Source organism: Suricata suricatta, chromosome 4, assembly GCF_006229205.1.
Source record: "Suricata suricatta isolate VVHF042 chromosome 4, meerkat_22Aug2017_6uvM2_HiC, whole genome shotgun sequence".
NCBI classification, from domain to species: domain Eukaryota; kingdom Metazoa; phylum Chordata; class Mammalia; order Carnivora; family Herpestidae; genus Suricata; species Suricata suricatta.
Window position 1 is genome coordinate 89,358,393 of NC_043703.1, and position 27,897 is coordinate 89,386,289.

A 27,897-nucleotide genomic window follows, 5' to 3' on the forward strand; every position below is an offset into this window, starting at 1 on the left:
AGCTACGCATCTTAAGTTTGTGTCCTTTTATGTATTACATTTCAAAAAATTTTTAAGTTAAAAATAAAAAGATCTGTATACAAAAACAAATACTGTGTACACATATGAGGACTTTGGTGACCTGGAGTTCAAAGCCCTTTTGGGGACTTAATGTGCAGTAAGAAGGGTCATCACTGGTTGCCAGTTCTGCTTGCAAGCTGACCAGTATCTAAATCATGATTGTTCACATATGTAATCAATTCAAGAAACCCTACTGGGCTGTGGATGGAGTAAAGGAAAAAACCTTTCCAGAGAATATAGCCGTGACTCCTGTTTATTTACCCATTGATTCAAGGCTCACCCACTGCAGAGTTCAACAGGATTTACAGAAGGCCTCTCTCGACATTTAATTTTAAACCTGATTTTAAAACCTGGAGAAAAGAAATCTGTGAAAGTAAAGTTTACTCCAATTCACAACAGAACCGTTTCTTCACTAATCATAATCAGGTATGTTTTGTGATTTAAAGAGTGGGTCAATTTTAGTACTTATACAGACGTCCTTACTTGATTTTTAATTTAAGTTTGCATGTCTAATTTTTTAAATAGGGTATTCACTTTGTCCAAAGCACACACACAGCACACTGCACCAGATGAAATGTACCTCTTGATTATGTTTATAACTTGAAAACCTGAAAAAGTGTTCTGATTGTACCATGTGTGACTCTGAAAACTGAAAAACTCATGCTCCTCTCTGTGTAAAGATTTTTTAATTCTTAGAGGGTATATATTTCACTCTTAAATTTAGTGTATTCAGGGGTGCCTAGGTGGTTCAGTGGGTTAAGTAACTGACTTCAGCTCAGGTCATCTCTTGGTTCGTGAGTTCCAGCTCCACATCGGGCTCTGTGCTGACAGGCCTGGAACCTGCTTCAGATTCTGCATCTCCCTGTCTCTCTGCCCCTACCCCACTCATGCTTGCTCACTCTCTCTCTCTCTCTCTCTCTCTCTCTCTCCCTGAAAAATAAATACTTCAAAAAAAATAGTGTGTTCATTCCTACATTTCTATTCTGCAAATTTAGTGGAATAAAATTCTGTCATTCTTGTTCTTGCATAGAAATAACCTGACCGTGGTGGATGCTGTGATGGTCCAGGGACAAGGAACAACTGAGAACTTGCGGGTGGCAGGCAAACTTCCAGGGCCAGGGAGTTCCTTGCGCTTTAAAATCACAGAAGCATTATTGAAAGATTGTACAGATAGTAAGTATCCCGAACAGTTCTAAGGGCACAGCTTTTAGTATTTACTTCCAACAGTGAATAATTCCCCCCAAAAGAACAGTATTTCTATACATGCACCTGTGTTATTAGTGATGAATACTTAAGATTTTTAATGAAATACTCTGACTTGCTTTCAGGGTTGTTTGATTTGGATCCTAAAAGATTTAAAGCTTTAGTATTCACTGCATGTCTTGGGTGATTTTCTCAGAGTATGGAAGTAAAGCATAATTAAATTTTTGCTATCTGAAATGACACCATAAAATGGATACATAAAGTGGGTACCTGCTGATCTCTTCGTCATGAGGTGGTTCATAATGTCTGGCACATATTCATGGAGATGTGTTAATCATTGGACATGGAGCACATGCAAGATTTATATTCACTCTTGATTTTTTTCCCTTTAGATTTAAAACTAAGAGAACCAAATTTCACATTGAAAAGAACATTTAAAGTAGAGAATACAGGACAACTTCAGATTCACATAGAAACCATTGAAGTCAGTGGGTATTCATGTGAGGGATATGGCTTTAAAGTTGTTAATTGTCAAGAGTTTGCACTAAGCGCCAACGCCTCTAAAGACATAATCATATTGTAAGTATTTTCTTCTGAGGTCTAATGATTCACTAGCTTCTCATTGATCTCAAATAATAAAGTTGTTTAAACTCCATGCAAAGATATGTTTTCATACAACAGAAGGTATTTTATCCACAAATGTAGTTTATTTTTTTCTTTTTTCCACTTAATCTTTGGTTATTTCTTCATTGTTTTCAAAATTGTGAAACTTCCTTTGTCAAAAGTAGATCAGATAATCTTAGAAACTGGTTTCAAAATTATGTTCAGGATTGTGTTAAAGCATAACATGTCAGTAGAAAATTGACTATAAATTCAGTCTCAGCAACAGACCAGTCCCTTGGATCACATACGTGCAATTTTCCATGTGTGGAGCGTAGGAGTGTATAGTATTTTGGTCAGTAGAGAATGTTAATGCCTGTATCAGTAACAGTTGCAGCCTATTTTAATATTAACGTGTTAGCTTATAGAGTTTATGTAATGAAATGTGACCTCTGTCCCCTTAACTGAGTGATAATTCCATGGTCTTCAGTGGACATTGACTCACTACGTAATGATATTACTCAGGTAAGACCTAAAGGTACAGTGAAGAATAAGACACTTTTCCTCAAGGTGTAGATCATCTGGTTGGGGAGCATACAGTTAACAAGAAGTAAAGGTGAAATAATTGGGGCAGAAAGTAGTACTGTAGGAGATGAGGACAAGATCACTAGGGCTAGGGGTGGCTTTTTTAAAAATGTATTATTGGAATATATCCTGGGAGAAGAGGGTGGATTCAGATAAAGGAGAAAAGAAGAAGGAAGGAGAGAAGCTCAGAGAGCACTTCCTCAATTATGTGAAGCTACATTATTACTCTTTTTCATGTAATTTTTTCAGTTATCCATAGAATATAGTTGTATTTGTTATTAACCTCATGGGATAAGACTTCTCCATCTTAAAATGAGGAAGTTACTTACAAGTATCAAACTCAGATTCTCTGTTAGGTTGCAAAGGTGTGTGGGACCAGTATTATATGTAAACTGCTGTGGTATATTTTTAAAACTTAGTCTGACTGCCACCATTCTGTTTTAGGTTTACCCCTGATTTCACAGCTTCTAGAGTTATTCGGGAACTGAAGTTCATCACAACCAGTGGCTCTGAATTTGTATTTGTATTGAACGCATCCCTTCCATACCATATGTTAGCAACCTGTGCAGAAGCCCTACCCAGACCCAACTGGGAGCTGGCTCTGTACATCATCATCTCAGGAATAATGAGGTACTTGTGTCTTCTTTTGAGGTTGGTATTCACGCATCACTTGCCACCGTTCATCACATGCCCATAGTGTGTGTGCCAGTCACTGTTCTGAGTGCTGGGAATCTGTCAGCGAACAGAACAGATCTTTCTGCCACAGTCAGACCTGCACACGCTAGTGGGAGCAGTCAGAACTAACCCTGCTTGGGCGGCATATACAATAAACAAAAATCTTCTACCCTTAAAATTTGTACACAAATTAAGTACAAGTTAATTTCTTAAAAAGAAAAAACCATTCATAGTTTACCAGGTGAAGTTACTTCATTTCAACATATATAACAACATTATAAAAATTTTCTTTTTGAAACAGACGCAAGCAACATGAAACATGAGAAACGTTTTTTAAATCCTCAGCAGCCATTTCTTTTTTTTTTTTTTCAGTCTGTTTATATGTGTTTGGAGGGTCAGATACACTTGCCTCTAAATTTACATGGTTACCCCACACATCCTTTAAGGGGAAAGAGTTGTTATAGAGTTAAAACCGCAAGATAAAAGTTTCTTCTTGGTAAAGGGAAAAGTATCCTCTCTTGTGGTACAAATAATTATTTTCTCTGTATAAGCCTCCATGTAAGTAGGCATTCTGTAAAAACAAGTGTGTAGACTTTTATCCAGTCCAGTCCAATCAAAACTGTCACCAGCATCTCTGTTTTTTATATCCTGTTGTATTTTACCAAGAAACTCTACCTTTAATACTAAGGTTAGTTACTCTTGCACTAATAAATGAATCCCACCTCTCCACCTTCTGTATCCTTACAGTGCACTGTTTCTCTTGGTGATTGGAACAGCCTATTTAGAAGCCCAGGGAATTTGGGAGCCATTTCGAAGGCGACTATCCTTTGAGGCCTCGAACCCCCCCTTTGATGTGGGAAGACCATTTGATCTCAGGAGAATCGTTGGTATTTCGTCTGAAGGAAAGTATGTTCACATGCTAGAAATAAATTTTCTAGTATACATCAATTTGACTGATGTAATTCAAAAAAAAAAAGTTTTTCTTTTCATCTTTGCTCAAGGGGAAAAAATCTTAACTCTAATTACGTAATAATCTTCTGTGTATATAGCTGTCTTCTCTACTAAGAACTCAACAGCAAATCCCATGGTTTTGTTATGTTGATGAGGGTTAAAATATTCTTAATTATATCACTGACTTGATTCCTAAATTTTCAGAGAGAATAAACCCTATAAAATTGTGGAAAGTATCCCTATGTCTTGCTGTGGTTTTTTTTCCTTAGAGTAGCTTATATTTCTCTTGTGGCTGTACTGATGAAATAAAAATCTTTTAATCTTAGAATTTTGTAGGTTGCTGTTTACTGATCTGCAGTTGGTCCTTTTTTCAGCTTGAACACACTCAGCTGTGACCCCGGTCACAGTAGGGGGTTCTGTGGAGCAGGCGGCTCGTCATCCCGGCCCAGTGCAGGGAGTCACAAGCAGTGTGGCCCACCGGTCCACCCACACAGCAGTCACAGCAGTAGAAACTCAGCTGACGTGGAAAACGTCAGAGCCAAAAACAGCTCAAGTACCTCTAGCAGGACTTCTGCACAATCTGCTAGTAAAGCAAGCCCCCTTGTCTTAGATTCAAATGCAGTGGCCCAAGGTCACACAGCAGGCAGAAAGTCCAAAGGGGCAAAACAGAGCCAGCACGGCAGTCAGCATCATGTCCACAGCCCGCTGGAGCGGCACTCTCCACCTCCACCGCCACCACCATTGCCTCCGCACCAGGAACCGCAGCTGGAAAGGCTGTCACCCGCCCCCCTCTCGCACCCTTCCCACCCAGAACGTGCCAGCAGCACAAGGCACAGCTCAGAGGACTCAGACATCACCAGTCTCATAGAAGCCATGGACAAAGACTTCGACCACCATGATTCCCCACCCCTAGAAGTGTTTACAGAGCAGCCACCATCACCGCTGTCCAAAAGCAAAGGTAATCATCCGTTCTCACTGTCAGAAACACATGATATATGAAGGGAAAACCTGTGCATAATTAAGGAGCTGTTGCGATCCTAGTTGTGATAAATAGCTAATTCAGTAAGTGTTCCTCTGCTTCAAATTTACCTCCAGTTTGGACTGAAACTTTGCTGTATCAGATGCAAATAGAGAGGGACCCATTTATCATAAAAGATACTTGCACTTCTTAGGTTAGTTGCTTACCAAACTCAGAAACCTATTGGACAGCTGTTTCCATTTTCAACTATCTGTGTTTATTGTGCTTCAACTATCTGTGATAGGTTGAGCTTTCTTTTTTTAATTGTTAAAATAATTTTTAATATAATGGTAAAATGAAGATCATCTCTGCCTTTTAACTCAAAAGTAATATTTCCACAGAACCTGTACTTTAGAGCCGGGGTTGGCAAACTACAGCCAATGGGCCAAATCACCACCCATTTTTATAAATAAAGCTTTATTGGGACAAGCCATGCTCATTCATTTACATATTATCTATGGCTACTTTCATGCTACAGCAGCAAACTTGAGTAGCTATAAGAGACCGTAAGGTCCACAGACCTAAAAATATTTACTGTCCAGCTCTTTACAACAAAAGTTTGCTGATCCCTGCTTTGGAGTTTTGTATACTGTATATAGTTACCTATTTCTCAGTAACAAATCACGTGAAAACTTATCACTTAAAACACCAGCCTTTACTGAGTTTCCGTGGGTCAGGCATCTTAGTGCAGCTTAGCTGGGTTCTCTGGCTCACAGGACTGCAGTCAAGGTGTTATCTGGGGGTGAAGTCATCTTAAGGTGGATCTGCTTCCAAGCTCACTCAGGTGTTTGATGGTAGGATTCAGTTCTTCGTGGCCTGTTGGACTGAGGATCTCAGTTCCTGGCTGGCTATGGCCAGCAGCCTCTCATGAGTCCTCTCCATAGAACAAGTCAAAGCAGTTGGCTTCACCAAAGTGAGGAAGCTTGAAGGCAAGAGAAGGAACAAGCTAGAAGGGCAGAAATCACAGTCTCTTATGACCTAATCTTAGAAGTGACATCCCACGACTTTTGCAGTGTTCTGCTCATTAGGAAATTGGTCCAGCCCATACTCCAGGAGAGACACTTCTATAGAGCATAAACCCCAGGAGGGTGGGGCTCTCTGGGATTCACCTTAGACAGTACACTCCACATATACACAGAGGTAGGCCATTTGGTAACTTCTGAAATCAAAATATAAAAACCAGGAAATGGCCTGTAGCTATATTTCAATTTAATCCCTTTACAGCCTGAACTTTTTGCATCTTCCTCTCTCTCCTGTGACAGCCCTGCTAAAACACACTATTCCGAGACTGTTTCCATATCTCCCTCACTGGTGACCAGGAGGTTTGTGCCTTTGGTTTACACAGGGAACAGGGAACTTAGCAGCACTGAGAGGCCGAAAGCAATCCAGTGTTCCAGAGTCCAGGACTTTTCTAGTAGAGAATTTCCTAGTTCCAGTGATACAGAAACTAGTTACCCAGAGTCCTCTTATACTTACATGCATTTGGATTTGCAAAGTAGTAAAATGTCTTTAATGTTATTTGACTTTTCCCAGAGAAATGTATTTTCGTTAAACCGTTATTAATAGAGCTTACTTATCTTAGGGCAAATTTTATAGTAATATTAAATGAATGCTTAAAGTTCTTTTTTAATTAGATCAACTTACATGATATGCTTCCCCCATATTGAGGGCATGAATAAACTGATCACTTCTGACCAGAAAGGAAGAATTTGTCAGTCAAGCTGAATACCTCACTGCCTGTGTCTAAGGTAGTCTTCCAATATCAGAGTGATAGGCCCATTTTTATTTTCAGGGCCATTCGTCTAGAATGTAAATTTTAAAATTAAAAAATGTTTTTCATTATCACAGCAGTCCTAGAGTCAACTTACTAAAAGATATGTAATGATGGCATATGGGCACCACATTCTTAGTAATTCTTGAGCCCACAGGGAGACCGTGGTTCCAGGCCTCACGTAGGTGACCATTCTGTTTGTTATCTCTCCTATTGCTGCTGTTCAAAAAGAAGGAAGGGGACAAAATCTTTAATTTTTTTTTCAGCAAGTGATTTTATTAAGGTGTAACATACATATGGCAAACCAGCCTCTTAAATGAACTTTCAAAGGTAGGCATTGATCTCCAGGTTGCAAAATAGTGGCATGTCCAAACCCCAGAGGCTTTTAGCTGGACTGAACCTTTATAACCTCTCTAAAGCTTCTCTCCCATGTTTACATGAAATATGAAGAGTCTGTTTTCAGAAACACTGTTTCCCCTACTTCTCCCTAGTAGCTCAAACAAAAAGTCTCCCTTGTAATGAGCTTATGTAATTTCTAGCTTTTGGAGACTGCTCAGAGTGACTTATCTTCAAATAAATACAATCTCCCTTGTTGCCTAATTGATAGGCCTTCCAGTCATTTCCCTAGTCGTCCCTCCAGCACTGCTCCTTATGGAAGGTGGCACCCAGAAATGCCCTGTTCACAGCAGGGCAGTCATGAGATGCTATACTTGTATTGTTTCTTCCCCTACAATACTTTAAGGCCCAGAGGCTGGACAGAGGCCATTGCCGGATTAAGGGTTCAAACCTGAGGAAGCCCTGAACCTGGTGCAGTCACTTCTCAGTACCTGCGTTAACTGAAGAAATGTAATCTGCAGCTGTGCTCAGTTGTGGCTTTGGTAGCATGAGAGGCAGCTTTATCCAGGGTGGGGAGCTGCAGAGTGGTACAGGGTTGTGAGGCCAGGCTCTGTCGTAAGGCAGGCTCCTTGCTGACTGTGTGACTGAAATTACTTCTCTGGGCCCCCATTTGTTACTCTAAAGTGAGAGGATAGCTGCTACCTGTAGTTCTCTAACTTGTATTGAGCTAAGTCAGACATCATAATATAATTACTGTAATTTTGTTTAATTTTTAATGTTTATTCTTGAAGGGGAGAGAGAGAGAGGCAGAGTGGGGAGGGATAGGGGACAGAGAGAGAGGGAGACACAGAATCAAAGGAGGCTCCAGGCTCCCAATTATTAGCACAGAGCCCGACATGGCACTCGCCCTCATGAACCCCAAGATCATGACCCAAGTGGAAGTCAGATGCTCAACCAGCTGAGCCACCCAGGCGCCACTGAGAACTATAAAATTTTGAAAATTATTTGCTTTAGCTTAAAGAACTGAAGACTTTTTTTATATGTATTTTTTTTGGTATGTTTTAGTATCATACTTATGTAAGGGCATTATTTCTGAACAAATGGGGGCAAATAAATTTGTATGACCAGTACTGACCCAAGTAAATTGCATGTGGGTCTGTTTATTGGTCTCTTTTAGACCATTGCAGCAGCCAAAACATGAGGAGGCAGACAAATTCATGCCAGAATTGGTGATATCTAGAGATTCTAGTCAGGTGTTGCTGCTGACATTACGTGGCCTGGCAGGGACCGTACATATTCAGGGAAACCATTGGCTGGTAGTTGAAACTTGCCCGGCGTTCTTTTGGGTAGAAGTTAAATGATTTAAGTGCCAGAGAGACAGCCAAAGCAGCTTGCCCAAACTAGTTGATTGCAAATTCATTTATTCACTACTTAGTGAAGATAAAAAGTAAATGAGTAGAGGACATATTCTTTAAATTTATAATTCATACTTTGCCTACTTAAACTAATTGGAAGTGGTTTAAATTATTAAAGCACATGTAAAACAGTGAATAAAAGACAAAAAGGAGTTTTTGATGTTTTATCTGTTTGTTTTTAATTATGGTACTTTCTTGTCAGAAACCTAGAACAAACTTAGTTGTTACCATTAAGTGTTAAATTGAGCAGCACATTTCTTGGCAGCTGGGGCCAGACGTTGTTGTATGGTTCTCGTGCAGGAAGAGGAAGCCTGAGAATTCACCTTAAAAAAACAGACTTTGCTGGCATTGAATTCCTGCTTGACTCTGAGGACACTGAATAACAGAAAGCACTTTGTCTTGATTGGAGAGAATATGGGAATGTGCTTCACATTGTCTTGGCCTTACAACATTAAATCCTAGCTCCTCCTCTACATCACGCCTCTGGGTGTACACGCAGCCTTAGCCATGTGCGCAGCACTTGTGGTGACTACGGCATGTATGCAGTCAGCTCATAGCTGGATTATTTGATGAGGCTCAGAGCTTCCCTGTTCGGTAAGGATGCTAGATTGGTAAGATGCAGATGGGACTCTGTCACAGATACTTACAGCCTGCCTTATGTTCCCGTACACACAGCCTAGCCCTGAGGGACCCTGCAGAGAGAGACAAATGGTTTTTGTCAGTAAAAAGCTTTGTATCCACTCAGTCATTAGAAAAAATATCCTCCATCAGGCTCTAAAGCAAAAAATGACCATTTTTCTGAGCAGGCCCAGCAACTGCCTGTAACTTAGCGGTACAGTGTCACGGCCCAGACACAGACATGCTCCTCTTCGGTGCTTCGCTCTACTGCTCCTCGCACGTAACTGTCTTCTACGGCTGTGGCAGTCCTGCCTTGAGCAGGTGTACTGGCCGCATCCTTCCTGCAGCGCTTGCTCGCTCATGTCTCTGTGTCACATTTTGGCAAGGCTCACCATATATTAAAACTTTTTATTGAAGTTGTTGTAGTGATCCGTAATCAGTGATTACAACTCACTGAAAACCTGGACAATGGTTAGCACTTTCTAGCAATAAAGTATTTTTTAATTGAGGTATGTATTTTTTTTAAGACATGATGTTGCACTTAGTAGACTACAGTATAGCATAAAGATAACTTTCTTTTTATTATTTATTTTGAGAGCCAGCACAAGCAGGTGAGGGGTGGAGAGAGAGGTAGAGAGAATCCCAAGCAGCTTCTGCACTGTCAGTGCAAAGTCTGATGCGGGGCTTGATTGGGAACTGTGAGATCATGACCGGAGCCAAAATCAAGAGTCAGACACTTAACTGAACCACCCAGATGCCCCTAAAGATAACTTTCATATGCACTAGGAAACCGAAAAATTGATTTGACTGACTTTATTGTGGTGGTCTAGAACCGAGCCTACAGTAACTCCAAGGTTTGCCTGTATTAATTAATACCAGTACAGTCAAGATACAGAACATTTACATCACCATGTGGTCCCTTGTGTGCCCTTTTCTAGCCACAGCCACTTCTCTCCCGCACTTCCTTAACACTTGGCAGCCATTAATCTCCATTCTATAATACATCATTTCAAGAATGTTGTGTAGGAACGCCTGGGTGGCTCAATCAGTTAAGCTTCCAACTTTGGCTCAGGTCATGATCTTGCGATTTGTGAGTTCGAGCCCTGCGTCAGGCTCTGTGCTGACAGCTCAGAGCCTGGAGCCTGTTTCGGATTCTCTGCCTCCCTCTCTCTCTGCTCTTGCCCTGCTCTTGCTATGTCTCTCTCTCTCAAAAATAAATTTAAAAAAAAAAACATTAAAAAAATTTTTAAAAGGAATGTTGTTGTATAAATGGAATCATACAGTTTGCCACGAAGACTGACTTTGGATTCAAATCTGGATACATTACTTGTAGAGCAACATGGGATGAGCTTTCGGACTTGGGGCAGCAAGTCTCAGAGCAGGTCACACTGGAAGTGTATTTCAGGATTTAGAAAGGCACAAAACCAACTTGTACAGCGTGGCAGACACTGGCCAAGCACTTGCTATGTGCTGGGCACCATGCAAGGCGCTGAGGATAGATCAGTAAGGCTGATCGCTGCCCTTCAGGTGCTTAAACAGTATGAGGAATAATGCCAAAGGGGCAGGTGTTGACTAAGTAGGTCATGGACACATCCTTAATCAGGAGTCTACTTGGTGATGGTGGGAGTAGGCAGACAGAGGGTGAGTGGCCTCGGGGACATTTCACCCAGACAATGGTGTGAAGCCTGAGGAACCTGTCACTCATGGGACTATGACTTGGCCGCTGCTGATAACACTGAGTTTTTCTAAATTGCTTTTCCCTGCAGTTTGTATTGTCTTTACCTGGATGGGTTAGTTTTTGTATAGATTGTACAGCATTTAAGGCATGGTTTCCTTAAGGCGGGTGGTATCCTGTGTGCTCCACGGTGTATTGAGGTAATGATTTATCTTTGAGAGAGAAGTTTCCCTGTGACTTGTGATACCCGCTTGCTAGTCCCCTCCTAGCAAAATGTTTGAGCCTCTTTTTTCCCGAAGCCCAGTCTTTCCACTGGGAACCAGTCCCTGAGGAAGAGAAGAGACCCTTGAGAACAAGGTTACCTGAGAAGTCAGCTTCTTCCTTTACCTGACCAAGTGGCCAGAGGAAGACAGAGGCCACCCCCGTGTGTGCAGCCTTGCGGGCCACATGGGCCCGTCATCAGGCTGATCCAGTCAGAATGATTTCTAGTCCTTTGATGAGAGCATGCTCTGTCCCCTCCCACCAACATTTGAATTTGGGAACAGAAGGAGCAGAAGAAATCACAGGACAGTGAGATAGCTGCTAGCTATGCCATTGGACTGATGCTGTGGTGATTGTGTTGGTACCATGACTAATGATTCTCAGTCTAGTTACACACTAAAATCACTAGAGAAGCTTTTTAAAAATTTACCCACACCAGGTCCTACACACAACAAAATCAAAAACTCAGGGTGGAGCCCCAAAAGTAACATTTGTTAAAAGCTCCCTAGGTTAGTCTAAAGTACAGCAGAGTGAGTATGATTGTTACAGACTGAGAACCCAAAAGATGTTTTTAGGATATTTAACTCTGTTTGGGCATTTTAGATTTGAATTGCTTATGTCAGATTAATTAAAGTGAGCCCATGGGGGGAATATAAAGGAGAAAGAGAAGTTCCAAGAGCAGATTTCTGGGGAACATCAGCAAAGAGGAAGTCAGCAAAAATGTTGCCAAAAGAATCCTAGTACCAGAAAAGGATGATAATGTGAGATACGGCTGGGGCAGGGAAGGGGACGGTCCAGTGTCCAAACAGAGGTCTTATAGAATGAGGAATGCTAGAGGTCAGTGGTATTGACAGTTAAGTTACTGATAACCTTTTCAAAATGCCATTCATTAAGGTGCTGGGGACAGAAGTCCAAGTGCAGCATATTAAGAAATTATAAAAGATGGGCATTTGGAAGTAAAAAGTGAAAACTAATCTTTCATGAAATAAGCTTTTTTTTTAACCCAAGTTTTCAGCTTAATTCTTGGTTTAAGTGTTTCTTTTTCTCCTTTGTGTATCCATGTCTTCAGTATTTGAGCCCAGTTTTAAAAAATGTATATCGCTTATACAATAACCTGGTTTCTGGTTATTGTAAATACAGATTATTTATACAGGTAGTGCCTCTCACACAGTGAACCTAAGCATGACAAAATTGTATAATTGCACATGAGAAATTCATTGCATGGGGATTAATCTCAGTCATGTGGGGAAGTTTGCAGTGCTCTTGGCATGAACTTGAACTCGGAATCTGAGAAACCCAGGGGGTCCTGGGGCAAGAGTGGCTTCTTCCCTTCTGCCATGGCAGAGAGGCGCTCCTGCCAGTCAGGATAGCTCAGAAGCTCAGTTTTTGAGACTTATTGTCCCAGTTATGGTTTCAAATGTCATACCTCCTGAAATCAGTGTGAAAGTAAATGACAAAGTGACATTCCTAAAAATCAGTCCGAGCTTTACCTATCCTTTTTCTAAATCAGGCTCAGCAAAAGTGTACTAAAGGGCCAGGTGATAAATATGCGAGGTTTGGTGTGCCACAAACGGTTTCTGTCATACACACACACACACACACACACACACACACACACACACATAAAATTTCTTTTTTCCAATCACTTAAAAAAGTAAAAATCACTCCCACCTCACAAGCTATACTAAACAGGCCACAGGCCAGATTTCACCCATGGGCCATGGTTTGCCATCTCCTAGATGCCAAATTTGAGTTTCTGACAATAATTAACAGTGGCCATGAAACATTGGGATTTAAATAACTTGTATTAAGCTACCATTATCAGAGTAATGTGTTTTTAAATGGCGTCTGTCGAATGGGTTAAACTGTGGCTTGTGTGGGTTCTGCAGCTTTAGCCTGCCTGCCCGCCCAGGTGCCTCCACAGGTACTGGAATCCGAGGATTTCTCTGCATCTGTCTATGCAGCTAGAATGTAAGCTCTCTGAGGGCAAGGATTATGTTGTTGGTGCTAGCGCAGTACTCCAGACACGGAATACTGCCTGGGAAAAAATGGGCACTCAAATAGTCGTGGTTTCTTGTTTGTCTTGGGAGCATCCACATCTTTTAAAAATACTAGGCTTTCTACATTTTTTTAATGTTTATATATTTTTGAGTGAGAGAGAGAAATGAGCAGGAGAGGGGCAGAAAGAGAGAGAGTCACAGAATCCAAAGCAGGCTTCAGGCTCTGAGCCATCAGCATAGAGCCCAACACAAGATTCAAACCAACAAACAATGAGATCATGACCTGAGCCGAAGTCAGACACTCAACTTACTGAACCACCCAGGTACCCCTAAAAATACTAGTCTTTCTATAGTTCTGTTTGACTCTGTCCATATAGAACATTCCATAGTGTTTATGTGCTAGGCACTGCTCTGAGGGCTTTATGAATTCCTCCTTACAACCCTGTGAGATGTTGTCTCCTAGCTTACGGATGGAAGGCCAGGATCACACAGCTGGTTAGGGAGAGCCAGGATTTGGACCCAGCCACCATGGCTCTGTTTCCGGGCCTCTTACATCCCTTTGATGCACATGGGCATCACCTTCAGGCTTCCATCTCTACACAGGTTTGAAAGGATCTCTGGTTTTCATTTCTGTGATTTTTTTTCCAAGCTTCCTCACCCTGTAGAGTATAAAAAAATATTCTAAGACAGACACAAATTTGTTAGAACTACTGAGTTTGCCAAAAGTCACTGAACTCTATACTTAAAATGGGTTCATCTTACTGTACATGAATTATGCCTCAGTAAAATCAACTTTCACCAATATTCTAATCAAAAAGCCAAACATGATTTGGAAAGCTTCAGTTAGAGAAGAAATAAAGTCGAGAACGAAACCTTTATTAATGAGAAAAAGAGTGCAGCCTCTCAGAGAAAAGTTATAATGACTGTTGTCTGAGCTATTTAAAAATCAAGACATTTTTTATTTTCACTTTCACCCCCAGGGAAAGGAAAACCTCTTCAGCGCAAGGTAAAACCACCTAAGAAGCAAGAGGAAAAGGAGAAGAAGGGAAAGGGAAAGCCACAGGAAGATGAACTGAAGGACTCCTTGGCTGATGATGACAGCTCCTCCACCACCACAGAGACCTCCAACCCAGACACAGAGCCTCTCCTCAAGGAGGTAACACGGCCCCCCGGCCCCAAACAGTTACGAGGGAAGGAAGTGTCTCCAGCGTGCATGACACTGTCTCATAGGTCAGGTTTTTGAATATAGAACGAACCTCTTCTCTATACCACGTGCACATGTTCTGAGGATTCCTTCTCAGTGTGCTCAGGCAGGAAGCCACTGGTTTGCAGGAAGCAGTCACAGCCCCCGGGATGGAGGTCCTCATCTCCCCCAGACAAGAACATCTGCGAGCATGTTGATAAAGTAACATAATTAGAAATTGGAAACACTGCTTGAAAGATAGGGACTGTCTAGAGTAGTAACTACTCTGGCTCATGCAGTTTGTTTCAGATTTTAAGTATCAAAAGAGAATGAGAAAGAACTAGACCGTTTTAATTATTTTGGACTTCTGTCTTATCACGGCTAATACATTGGGCTTCAGTAGCAGCTCACTCCTCCTGCAGGGAGGGCGGTGACTGTCCTGGAGGGGAAGATGGTCCCGGGAGAGACCCAAGGCTTTAGCGGCCACGCAGAGGTGGCCAGCTCAGCATACATCAGCACATCGAGAAAGCGTCTCTGCTTCTCAGAGTCCTCGGCAATCAAGGTAGTCCCTAGTGTCAATACCGCAAAAGCCTGGTACTTAGTGGTGTTAGGTAATGGAAGGTAAGGTTACTGTTGTGACTGGGTCTGAGACTGTGAGCTATAGGTGCTTTGTAGAAAAGTGAGGGCATAATTCTATTTAGGCATTTTTAGTTTTAGATAACTATATTTCAAATTTAATATGATCCTAATATAGCCTTTAATACTCTAGGCCTGAATTTCTTTTTCAGTTTTAATCTAGTGACTAAGGAATCATTTCTTAAAGAAAACTAACAGTGTCATCTGCATATATTAATTTTTAAATGAAATTTATATGTGACTTACTTCTCTTGTCAACCCTCTCCCCCTTTGCATCCTTCACATTTGCTGTGGTGCTCTGTACGCCCCCAGTACAGTCCATAGCACTGGAGTTCTGTGGTGTGTTGTATCCTTTCTAACAGATTCCGTCAGAGACGCAGAATGCCGTCTCCTCGTCTTTGAGTGCAGTCCCAACAGTTTCAATGATACAAATAAGCATTTGGAAAGCGTTTTCAGCACAGGCTCTCTTCACAACTTTTCCTCACTTCCTTTCTTGCCTTTCTGCCTTTGCTCCTAACACTTTGCTCCAGCTGACCCCGTCAGCCACCATTTTGTGTGCGCCTACTGGCGTAATTCCTTCTCTTCGTTTCCTCCTGCTTCTCCCATCTCCTTCCCTGCCGTTTGCTTCTTGCAGACACAGCACAGAATCCTCTGTGTGGCCTTCGTGCCCACCGTCCTTCTCCCTCCTGATCAGCTTTTATTCCTCCTCCTCAGTGACTGGTCTGTTGGCCAGTTGTGTGTGTGTTTTTCCTAACTAGATAACAGACTTGACAAGTCATTTTCCCATGGATGTCTTTTCTATCCTTCTCTACGCTTTCATTCAAAAAGTAGGGATTGAGTGGACTATCACACAGCCATTAAAAAGGGATGAGCTCTTGTCGTTTGTGACAGCATAGGTGAGGGGTGTTAGGCTAGGTGAGGAAGTCTGACCAAGAAAGACAGATACCACATGCTTTCTGCGTATGTGGAGTCTAAAAATCAAAACAAATGGATGAACAAACAGGAAGCAGAGTCAGACCCACAAATAAAGAGAGCAAACTGGCTTTTGCCAGAGGGGAGAAGGGGATGGGCAAAATGGGTGAAGGGGAGTGGGAGATACAGGTTTCCGGTTTTGGATGAATAAGTCCCAGGGATGAAAGGCACAGCTTAGGGAATATAGTCAGTGATACCGTGATATTTCTGACAGGTGGTAGCTGCACTTGTGAGCATAGCATAACACCTAGAGATGCTGAATCACTATGTCGTACACTTGAAATTTATGTAACATTTGTGTCAGTTATATGCAAAATCTTTTTTAATGCAAATTAAAATGAAAAAAAAAAGTTATGTGCTTGAGCGCCTGAGTACCAAACCTTGTATCTGGGAAACAATGGAGGACAAAAAGACCATGTTCTTGTCCTTAGAGAGCTCATGTCCTTTATGAATCAACTGGCCAAGAAATAATTCTTGAATAATTCAGAATAGTCTTAAAATGTGTGTGGGCCGGAGAGTGTTTTAGCCCTTTCTCTGCTTATTTACTCTTGACAGTTAAATAGATGGACCTGGTGCAATCTGTTAAAGCCCAAGTTGCCCTAATAACCATGGACTGTGAAGCTGGGTGGCCTCTCATATACCTTGTGCGTGTGATTCCTCCCACACCCACAGCTGTGCTCTTTTTGCTAAGTCTGTCCTCCCCCTGTCTGTCCCGATTAGCCTCAGTGCATCCTTACACAGTGCTGCTCAAACTGTGAGCGGTCAAGAACCAGGGTGTTTTTATTTCCCACCTGTCATCTGGGTGGTCCTGCTGCACACAAGTAGGACACACCCACGCCAAATGCAGCTCCCCAGCGACTTCGGTAATACCTGAATGGATCCTTGCCCTGTTGGGGAGACAAGTCCACTGGCCTCATGTTTGGATGCCACCACTGTCAAATCATTATAAAAACGCATAAGTGTGGTTTCTGTGCTTATGCAGTGGTCGGGGCCAGAAACCACAGTGGGCAGACCAGTAAAGTAGTATGGCTTGAAGGTGCAGCTTGGGTGTGTCCTTCTCAGTGCAGGCTCCACACTCAAGCCAGGCAAGGCAGCCCTTCTGTGCTCCGGTCATAGCCAGTGAACGTTTCCACACGAAGATACAAGTTCATCTCCAGCTGTCATGTGTCCCCTCCCTACTAGACTTAGTCCCTGGGGAAAGGGCCTGGGCCCCCTTGATAACCCCACTGCCTAACACCAAGTGGCTGACTGGTAGATGCTAAGTAAGTGAATGAATAACTAAGCTCCTTCTTGTTGGCGGTGAAGAGTTAGCATTAAATCCACCATAACACTTGGATGGCCACGGTGTCACTTGTGGACACTTAGCAAACACTGACTACTCCCTGCGCTGTTCTCTTGCCCTGGGTTTTACTTGCGCTCAGGATTTTGGAGCATTTCCAGAGTGCATAACTTTATATTGTTTTCCAAGGTAAATTTTCTTATTAAAAAAAGCAAGGTTTTGCTCCCCAATATTTAAAAATAAGAAGCTACCAATTTGCTGCTACCACTGCACCCACCTCAGGCAGAGTAGGAGTATAAATAAAATAACATTCTTTATAATTCAGACTCACCAAAATATAAATCAAAGACTAAGAAAAAAATGAGAGAATTATAATAAAGATAGAAAGGAGTTTATTATTTTTATACATATGTGTTGTATCTGCTGTGTCTTTGGTTTTGTGTCTCTGCCTTCATACAGACTATATCACTCACTTTCATTAAACCTTCTCAGCAGTTAAGTGTACATTTTTTTACAGGATACAGAAAAGCAAAAGGGAAAACAAGCCATGCCTGAAAAACATGAAAATGAAATGTCTCAAGTGAAGCAAAAAAGCAAAAAGCTCTTAAATGTTAAGAAAGAAATCCCAACAGATGTGAAACCCAGGTAAGAAAAATGAATGAGTACAGAGAACTAAGAACTAAGAGAATTTCTCTTATTAGAAATTCCTGGTGAAATCCAGGTAACCTTTTTGTAGCTGGTCAGTTTTTATGGTTTTTTGTTTTGTTTTGTTTTTTGCAATGAAAGCCATGTACTGCATCATGTTCCTCTTGGGGTTTTTTTTTTTTTTTTCTAATGCTTAGTGTTAATTGGGGACCACATACTTCTGATGTCAGACATGTAAAAGAGAGAGTTAATGACTTGTTATGAAAATTTAGGATGAAAATTTAGGTTGGTAATTTGTTCCCAGGCAGAGAGCCATTTTACTTCTGTACAAAACATTTCACCAGTACAAAGGTGACCTTGATAGTTTAGCCATAGGTATGAGCATAACTTTTCTCAAAAGGGGCTCTGAATCTGTTTACTAACCCAGTTAAAATTGGGTTCTAGAATTCTGTGCCATAAAACTTGGAAGAATTTATTCTTACCTTAAAAATGCTCGGGACAGTTATCACCTTTCAGACAAGTCTAAGATGAATTAACTAGGAAATAACTCAATTCCAGTCACCGTGGAACAGGATTCTGGTGGGCCCCAGGGAAGGCTTGCTGCAGAATGTTTCTGCAAGTAAATGAAGGAGTTGAAGTATTAGGTTATTAGTTAAGACTACTTCACACTTTCATTAAACCTTAGATCTACCCAATAACCTAAATTTAGTTCAGTATTGTTGCCCTTCATAGTTCATCATGTAAAATGGTCATCTGCATGGAGGCAGGTATTTACCTTGATGAGTGGGCATCGGCCTAGGAAGTTAAAAGAATTTGGTGTCAATACAGGAAGACATGGTTATCATTAGAATTGGCCTTAGACTTGTGGAAGGTCTATTTTAACTCTCATTCTGGGAACAGTATGTGAGCTTTCCCAAAACACCAATAGACTTGACTCTCTCCCTAGGTAATGTAGCTTAACTCTGGCATGGGCAGTCTGTTCCATAGAACTAATAGCTAACAAGAAATTAAGTGTTGGGCTGCCTGGGTGGCTCATTCGGTCAAGCATTCAGTTCTTGATCTCAGCTCAGGTTTTCAGGGTCATGAGTTCAAGCCCTGCGTTCAAGCCCTCCACACTGGACATAAACCCTACTAAGAAATTAGGCGTTACCCTAGTGAAATGTAACCTTTCCCCTGAATTTATGAAATAATACAGCATATGGCAGTCATTAATTATGAGTGGAGTATTTGTACCTAAAATTCACTCATACACACATTGTTGTTTGAGTGATTCGGTCCCACGGTCTGTTCGGAACAGTCAGCAGCAGTATCAGGTGGTGTGGTGGTTGACGCACTTGGATAGCTCCCGAGAGAAATCAACCGGAGGCACTAACCAGTGCTAATAATCTGGCATTCCAGGACAGGAATAATACTTCAGGGACTAGGAATTATTTTTCTAGGCCTTTTTCAGGCTTAGGTGATCAGATATTTCTAGGTAAATAGGGCTAAAATCTACAAATTGTGGAAATGCCCTAGTTTTCATGGAGATCTTACAAGAACAGACAATCATGCTATAATTCATATTACAAATTTAAAAACCAAGCTTCTAAGAATTATCAGAACAAAAAATTCCATAGGTGGCTTTGCCATATCTGCATGGTTACCCTTGATGCCTGAGCTGTCAGACATAATTTTTAAAACAGATAGTACGTGTTCATTCTTAAGTTCATCCCTCTAATACTGACTTCTGTTATATTCTGATTTTTTATTAAATAAATTGGCTGTTAACAGAATTTCCATAGCAAAACCATTCCACAGGTAACTGTGACCCATTCTGCACTGGTTTAAAAGCCTTGATGCGGGACGCCTGGGTGGCTCAGTCAGTTAAGCCTCCGACTTTGGCTCAGGTCAGATCCCACGTTCGTGGGTTCGAGCCCCGCGTCAGGCTCTGTGCTGACAGCTAGCTCAGAGCCTGGAGCCTGTTTCAGATGCTGTGTCTCCCTCTCTCTCTGACCCTCCCCCTCTCATGCTCTGTCTCTTCTGTATAAAAAATAAATAAATAAATAAATAAAATAAAAGCCTTGATGCCTGAGCTCAGAGACATACTTTTCTGATTTTTTTATAGAATGTGTTGACCATTAGCAGATTTGATTTCGAAAAGACTTCACTTGAATGCCACTAGCACTGTAAGGATTTCAATGTCTCTGGTAAATGAAAAGCTACAGTAGCCAGTTTTCCACCATCTGGTCAAAGGACAGTTACAGGGATAACTCATGTTCTTCTGTTATTAGTTAAGAGAAAAATCGTTACCAGCAAGACAGTTTAAGCAGTGTTCTTTGAATTGTCTTTTTACCTTGTCATTTGTAACTGGAGAAAGCCATATGCAACCTTACTCTTCTAGTCTCCTTAATCTGATCTCTTGAAACTCACCAGTCTTGTTTTGTGTTTTTCCAGACACAAGGACAAAAGTATTAAGAGTCAGAATTCATTGGTACATCACTCAAATATGGAATTAAACAGACTGGTTTGTTTTTTTTTAATAACCAGAAAGATGGCCTGTCTGAATAGAGCTGTTCCCTGTCTACAGTGAGTTGTGACAGCAAAGGCCTTGCTCTGTGGCTCAGGTGGAATCACTGTCAGTTCTAAGTGATTCCCGAAACTCCTGTCGTCACCTCAGAAATGCTGTCAGTGTGTTACTGTGTGGTTCCACATAGCTAAAGGGTATAGATGCACTCTGTAAAAGGGATATCATTAATAAGGCACATATATATTATCACCTTTTAGAAGCTTTATCTGATTAGGAATAAATGTTTATCCTATCAGTTAGCCAAAACACTGATATTTTAATATTAATGAAATCCATGGGCTTAGCTTGTGTTTGCTTTATCAAAAATTAGTCTTTAAATATTATCAATATTATGTTATCTCTGAGCCAGAAGGCCCCAATCTTGAAATGTTAAAGAAGTTGGAGGGGTTGCTTTTTCTTAAGTTTTTTTTGTTTTGTTTTTTTGTTTTTTTGAGAGAGAGAGAGGAAGACAGAATTCCAAACAGGCTTCATGCTGCTGACAGCACAGAGCCTGATGTGGGGCTTAGTCTTAGAAACCATGATGACCTGAGCTGAAATCAAGAGTTGGATGCTTAACTGAGCCACCCAGGTGCCCCGAAGAATTTGTTTTCTTATAAATAGATAATGATAAAGCCAGAGCAGTGCCTCAGCCGTGGTCTCTGCCAGTGCAGCCACATCCTCCCATACTTGCATAAATTCACTTCAGAAAATCATGTCCTGGGAATGTGGAGCATGGTGTTGCAGGGGCAGAGACCCAGTCCATCCATTTTGGCCACCTGTGACACCACAGAAGACGTGGACCTGCAGACCTCCAGAAAACTATATTTTAGGTCTGAGATGCCAGGGAATTAGAGTTCAATCTCAGACACTCAAAGGACTTCTGTGGTCTCGGGCCTGGTTTAGGACAGCAGTTTATCCTTCGATCTTTCTGTTCTCTGTTTACTTACCAATATTTTACATGTTTACAGGACTTAAATGTAATAATCTAAAATAAGGGGGAAAGTCTTCATAGAAGACTTTCTAATCATCTGCTCAGACAGCGCACTCTGCTCAGGGCCACGGGCACCACATTTCATAGACCTCCAGACCCATGAGCTCTGGGAAGGCCCTCCCCTTTCCCTCAGCTCTCTGCCTCCCCACTTCCCCAGACAGGGGCATGTACTGTGGATTATGTGAGCAAAAATGAGGCCTGGTATCTGAACCACCTTATGGTTTTTCCCTTTTAGAAAGAATTATTTAAATTAAGTAGGCTCTTAGCTATTTTATTCCAGAGACTTCAAAAAGGTTTCTTGATAGAAACCATCTAGCTTAATTTAGGAAAGTATGAATCAGCAAAAATAAAATAGTTGTTTGGCACCTTTTTTCTTAAAAACCAACTAATTTTACAGTGGCACAGAGTTACACTTGGTAGAAATAACTCTCACCCCCCATACTTATAAATGACTTACTTAAAAATAACTCCCACACACCCACCTCTGCCGCTGCCACCAGAGGGCTGGGTGTCTGTTTCATGGGAGCCTTTGTGTTTTTTTAAGATGTAGTTTTTAAATAACAGTCAGAAGTAGAAGGACTTGGAAGAGTCATAAACTGTACATTAACAGTCTTGCCCATAAATAGGGGATTTTTTCATGTTGGCTTATTATCTTGCCAAAAATTCTACGTGTTTGGGTTAATGGATACTTTCGGATTTTTGGTTAGCTCTTTTACTAATCCTAAGTGCAATACCTATTTATTATAGAAAATTTGTAGGGGGCCTGGGTGGCTCAGTCAGTCAAGTGTCCAGCTGTTGATTTCAGCTCAGGTCATGTTCTCGCGGTTCATGGGTTCGAGCCCTACATTTGAGCTCCATGCTCTTAATGCACAGCCTGCTTGGGATTCTCTCTCCTACTCTCTGCCTACTCACTGGTGTGCACATGCTCTCTCTCAAAAATAAATAAAACTTTATTCAAAAAAATTTTGTGAGGCGCTCCTGGGTGGCTCAGTCAGTTATGCTTCTGACTTCAACTTAGGTCATGATCTCATGGTTCATGAGTTTGAACCCCGCATGGGGCTCTGTGCTGGGAGTTCAGAGCCTGGAGCCCGCTTCGGATTCTCTGTCTCCCTCTCTGCCCCTCCTCTCCTCACACTCTGTCTCTTAAAAATAAATAAACTTTAAAAAAAATATTGTGTGTGTGAAATACAGAGAAACAAAAGAAAATGACCTCTGACATACATCCATATAAATATTTGTAAGTAGCCTCTTTTAAACTGTATATTATTAATAACATGTACATATTATTCTGTCATCTAGAAAGTTTGAACCTTTCTGCCCTTTGAAATCTGGTGTGAATTAATACAGTGGGCTGTCCCTGGCCCAGAACCTAGCAGAAATTGGCTGCCTTCCAGGCGTGAGAAGTTGGTGTAGCAACAGAAGGAAGATGATGTGGTGCATACACAAATAAAAGAACCTGAAGTGTGGGCAGGGCGAGGCCACAGTGGTGTGTTAGAGTCACACACCTGAAGGTTGGGGACAGGAGAGGAAGTACACTAAGGTGGAAAGTGCCAGAGATAGACCCATTTTAGAATATCTACATCAGCAGTAAACTTTGTAGGATTTTTAAAGAAAAGCAGGCTATCAGCTCAGCCTTGAACTGACCGTTTTCTGACCATCACCAGGAGCATGATAGAGATCACTAATGATTTTTGGAAGAATTCTCATAAGGGACCACTGGGTTCTCTCAGCTGTGTCTCAGCCTTCACTAGAAAATGCCCTTGTTGGACTTGTTACCTTAACTCCTGTCAGAGGCCTTCCCAAGCCTACAACTTGATCTAGGTAGCCATCACAGAAGCAACTGTGTAAAGAATGTCCTTACGGCCCAGATAGTTACACTGCTCACACCTTATATGGGTCACCTACCCATTTGTCCTAGGGATTGCTTCTCTGCCAGCAAATTTTAATGTTTTCTTCATCAGGCTATGGAAACTTAAAATAGCCCATCATGTCTGCCATTCTGCCGTGTTGGACAGGAAGCTCAGAACCAATTAGTGCTATTTATATATGTTTATTATGTTAAGCTTACCTCTAAATCCTTTAGAACACATGTACACTATAAATAAATGAAAATAATATTTAAATTTTTGCCCAAGATTAACCTTGAGTTCAAGAAAAGAAAATTCATGTCACCCCACTCACTGTAGACTTTAAGCAGATAGTTCAGTCCTGCTACTCTGCAGTGAACTAGTGGATTTCCATAGGCAATGCAGGAACTTGGCCCTGGTTCATTTCATGGTTTCTATGAGAAAAGTGTGTTTAAAGTTTTGGATAGCAGACGCCTCAACATTTTAGGTCTAAGACCTTTCAGCAGCTCCACATTCAAGAATCCCACTAGTAGTCCAGATGCTGGGAGAGACTCGTTCACAAGCAAAATGACTGCGGTTAGCAAGCCCCAAAATGGCTAGTTTGTGTTAAAGGATTTATACACATTATGTGAGGTAGGTGCTCTAGCCCATTACAGATGATCAGCTAATGGACTTCAGTTCATTGTCAGCACTCAGAATAGCAAAGGATAAATCTGCAAGTGCTGAGTGTCTCCTAAACAGTCTTAGAAATGTTTGGAAAGCAGCCAGTGCCTAAGGAAGCCAGAGTAGGAAATGCAGTGGAGATTGTAGCGTGATCAATGACTTCTACTCTTTGCTCCAAAACGAAGGCATAAATTTGAATTTTCCATCCATAATTGTCTTTCAGTTCTTTAGAGCTCCCCTCTACTCCTCCACTGGAAAGTAAACAACGCAGAAATCTCCCAACCAAGATTCCTCTTCCAACTGCATTGACAAGCGGATCCAAATCACGAAATTCCCAGAAAACAAAAGGTATTTTCATTTGATAGAGATATTTTCATAATTCATTGTATTAGTAATTATTGGTTGTGAGTTACCAGTAATCCGTTAGTAGTTTTCAGTCCTTTAAAAGGCTAGGGTGGTGGTCTCATCCTCATTAGAAAGTTCATTGAAACAGACCTGAAAGAAAGGAGTTATTTTCCATTAACGATTTTTTTCCCTGATTTTTGTGCAGGTACAAGTAAGTTAGTGGATAACAGGCCACCTGCCCTAGCAAAATTCCTCCCAAATAGTCAAGAACTAGGCAACACCAGTAGCTCAGAAGGTGAAAAAGACTCTCCACCACCGGAATGGGATTCTGTGCCAGTTCACAAACCCGGCAGCTGTAAGTATGGAGATTTAGAAACCATGGTGCCCCACCCTGGCAGGAAAACTCCACAGGGCATATTGAGTCAAAAAGAAGCCTGGCTCTGTGGTGTGCTAGAGCCCACTTGTACCAGCCGGCAGAAGCCCATTGTTCAGTAGTCTGCCGATCGTGAAACGGTCATAGGCTTGTTCAGCCATGGTGGGAGTATTTGCACCAGAGAGACCAACAGACAAGTCACACTAGGACTCTTTGTGCAGAGCTGGTAGACCACACCACTTCCCAGTGTGCAGAACGGAAAGATCGCTCTGGAGCATTGAATCACCCAAAGAAATACTACTTTACGAAATCGTTAACTCAGCAATATCTTCCCTGACTAGCTCCTCATACATTTACAATATAATCATTTTTTTTTAACAATTCAGTCTTCCTTCAGCATTACCCACATCTTTTACATAAACAACCTGTGGGAAGGTTTCATTATTTTTCTCACTAGCTTCTTGATCTTGTTCATCAGATTTGACTTGCAATAAATCATGACAGTAGCACAGGCTACTAAAATAAGAGAGAGATCCTCGCCTTAGATACTTGAGACCCAAAATAGAAGACAATAGAAACCAAGGGAGGGGCCTGATTATAGGGATTTGGGGTCAAGAGAGGACCAGCCTGATACATTCACCACAGTGTTAGAGAGAACTCACACTTGGCCGGTTTGTGCCAAAGGGAAAATCAGGGTTGAACAACAAGATTGTTCGGTGTAAAGAGGTATTTAAATGAATAGTTGAAGCCCTCAAAGTTGAGTGAGGACAAAGAACTTGGAAATCCAGGTGTGGTGTACAGTAAGCATGGGATCTTTTACATTTTCACTTACATAAATACACACCAGAAAGAGAAGCTTTCTGTATTAAACCTGTAGCCCCCTGTGTCCCATGAGGCTTTCCTGGCACTTTTTAGTGCTGGTTTTTTTTTTTTGCCTGGGATGAGATACAAACCTAAGTCCCTCATCATTCAGGAGATCTCAAACAAGTCTTTCAGTAGTCCCTGCAGGCAGGCTGAATGCTTTTTGCTCATTAGATTCTCCTCTGAGGTTTCAGCTAGACACCAGTCCAAGGCTTGTCCTTCGTGATTTGGGCAGTTCCCCATTAAACAGACCTCGCCTCCAGCAAGAGGGAGGTTCCCAGCACTGGGAACACAGCGTGGTTCCCAGGGAGCCAGTTCCATGGCATTGTCTGCAGCCCAGTGAAGTAAACCTATGCTCTGCTAGTGTGAGTAACCCCACCTGGTGCAGAAATGGGGGGTTGTCAACTGGACACGCCTTCAAGAAGAAATAGCTGGCTGTGACAGTGTTGTCACCAAAGTGGCACCTGATGTACATGCTGGTATTGCTTCTTTGGCACAGAGGAAGGAAGGATGACCAGATCCAACCCCGTGTGAGTTTGGCTCCATACCTCAGGAGGGGAGAAATGGGAGAAATGAAGGACAAATGGTCTGGAGAAGAAAGTATTTGGAAAGCACAGTTCTTTGAGCCTCTGTTTCCTCCCCAGGCCCATCCACGAAGGCTGAGAGAGCTCAGTGCCTCAGAGCAGGGCTCCCTGTCATACAGCTAGATGGCCTTGCCACTGGAGAAAGTGTGTGCTTGCTCCAAGGCCCTCGTCTGCATAATTATTTCGTTTTTCCAACCAAGGAATACTTTACCTTGGTCCCACATTCTATAACCTCTCTGCTCTCACCACGAGCCTTACTAGAAAGTTCTAGCAGGACTCCACTATTGCTAATGAAACCAGTAAGAATCAGTCCAGTACCTTCCCTCTGCCCCTGCTTTCTTTGTCTTTTCTCTCTTCTCCACCTTTTGCTGATAATTTCTCTGAGATCACTAGCCTCCAAGCCCTCTGTTAGCAGTGCTTCGCTTCCTAGGGTTCCCAGCGGATTAAAGCATTTCCCACTCAGAGCTGTGCAAGCCTGCACTTCGCTGGTAATCCGTGCGTAGAGATCTTTCTATCCCAAGTAGCACCCCTTACAGCGTGGTGCCCTTTACCCATAGGAGATGCTGAGAAAATTCTCCTGGAATAATTTCATGATTATTCCAGGGGTTATTAAAAGCCAAATAGCCACAGAAGAAATACATTGAGTCAAAAAGTTCTTAATTGCTCATGCCGTATGCTGTCTTGGGCCACCCCCTACATTTCCCCCATCTTCCCTTCCACGTCAAGCATTATCCCAGATCTTTTTCTGACTTCTTCTCCTGTTTCGTTCTGACATTTAGTAAGTGCTTCTGCAGCTACTGGGCTCAGTAGAACACATCCCACTAAAGGAGAGCTGCCAAGGGATGGCCGCGCACGCACACTCCCCACCAACCCCCCAACTCCCCCCACCGCCTGGAGTATGCGAGTGCACATAAGACAGCATGGCCCATTCCGGTACTGGCAGGTCCCAGTTCATTTCAGGGAGGGGAGTCAGAGTCAGAGAAGGTGTCCTATAAGGAGTGGCTCGGGAAGGGACAGGACAGTTATACAGATAAGGGTCCTACAATACAGAGGTGATGTCAGACACTGCTGTAGGGGCTTTCAAGGCAGGCAGAAAGGTGGAGAACTTTGAGCAGGACCCATACAGGAGATGGTATTTGAGATGGGCCCTGAGCATGGACATCGAGTCAGCAACAACAGAGCATGTTAGGAAGGGATTGTCCACACAATCAGGGGTGAGAGTTGGCAGGGTCAAACCAAGGACAGTGTATGAGGTGCCAGCCCCACTGAGGAAAGTCAGAATTCCCGGGGTAGGTACAAGGTGGCACTGAAGGTGGGGAGTGAATGGATACCTTGGGCTTCGAGAAGTGTGCTTAGCATGGCAGCACCGTAAGGAATGCCTTGACACAGCCAAGGAGCATGCAGCTTTATCCAGGCCCCGAGCCCTGAGGATCTGGGGGAACCGCCGGTGCAGGAGACAGTCACAAGGGAAATGGAACCACTGCTGGGCAGGCTTCCGTTCTGGAAGTGAGATGAGACAGACCCTTCACAGGAAATGGGAGTCGAGCAGACTGTCCTCACTGTAGGCAGGGCCTGCACAGGGTGTGAAGGGCCATCAGGAGGCGACGAGGTGGGAGCACACCAACCTGGACAGAGCTGTGCTGGGCAGGGATGGGAACCGAGGAGTACGAGGCAGGGCAGCCCTGCACCGGGGAGACCGTGGAGACAGTTTCACAGTAGCTGGAGCAGGATGCCCCCAGGCCGCACATGGTGGACGTGCAAGACGGTACCGTTTTACGAACGAAGTTCTGTGTATTTCCTTTTTG

At 42.3% G+C, this 27,897-nt stretch overlaps 1 protein-coding gene across 1 annotated transcript in view; it reads left to right on the top strand.

Annotated features, from left to right (window-relative positions):
• Positions 1 to 27,897, top strand: part of TMEM131 (transmembrane protein 131) — a 166,245-nt gene that overhangs the window by 132,323 nt on the left and 6,025 nt on the right. The window contains exons 26-35 of the mRNA XM_029937215.1: positions 335 to 486; positions 1,091 to 1,233; positions 1,656 to 1,842; positions 2,893 to 3,078; positions 3,871 to 4,029; positions 4,449 to 5,032; positions 14,149 to 14,324; positions 17,756 to 17,883; positions 24,153 to 24,277; positions 24,480 to 24,629. Of these exons, the coding sequence (XP_029793075.1) occupies positions 335 to 486; positions 1,091 to 1,233; positions 1,656 to 1,842; positions 2,893 to 3,078; positions 3,871 to 4,029; positions 4,449 to 5,032; positions 14,149 to 14,324; positions 17,756 to 17,883; positions 24,153 to 24,277; positions 24,480 to 24,629 (1,990 nt within the window). The remainder of the gene's footprint in view (positions 1 to 334; positions 487 to 1,090; positions 1,234 to 1,655; positions 1,843 to 2,892; positions 3,079 to 3,870; positions 4,030 to 4,448; positions 5,033 to 14,148; positions 14,325 to 17,755; positions 17,884 to 24,152; positions 24,278 to 24,479; positions 24,630 to 27,897) is intronic.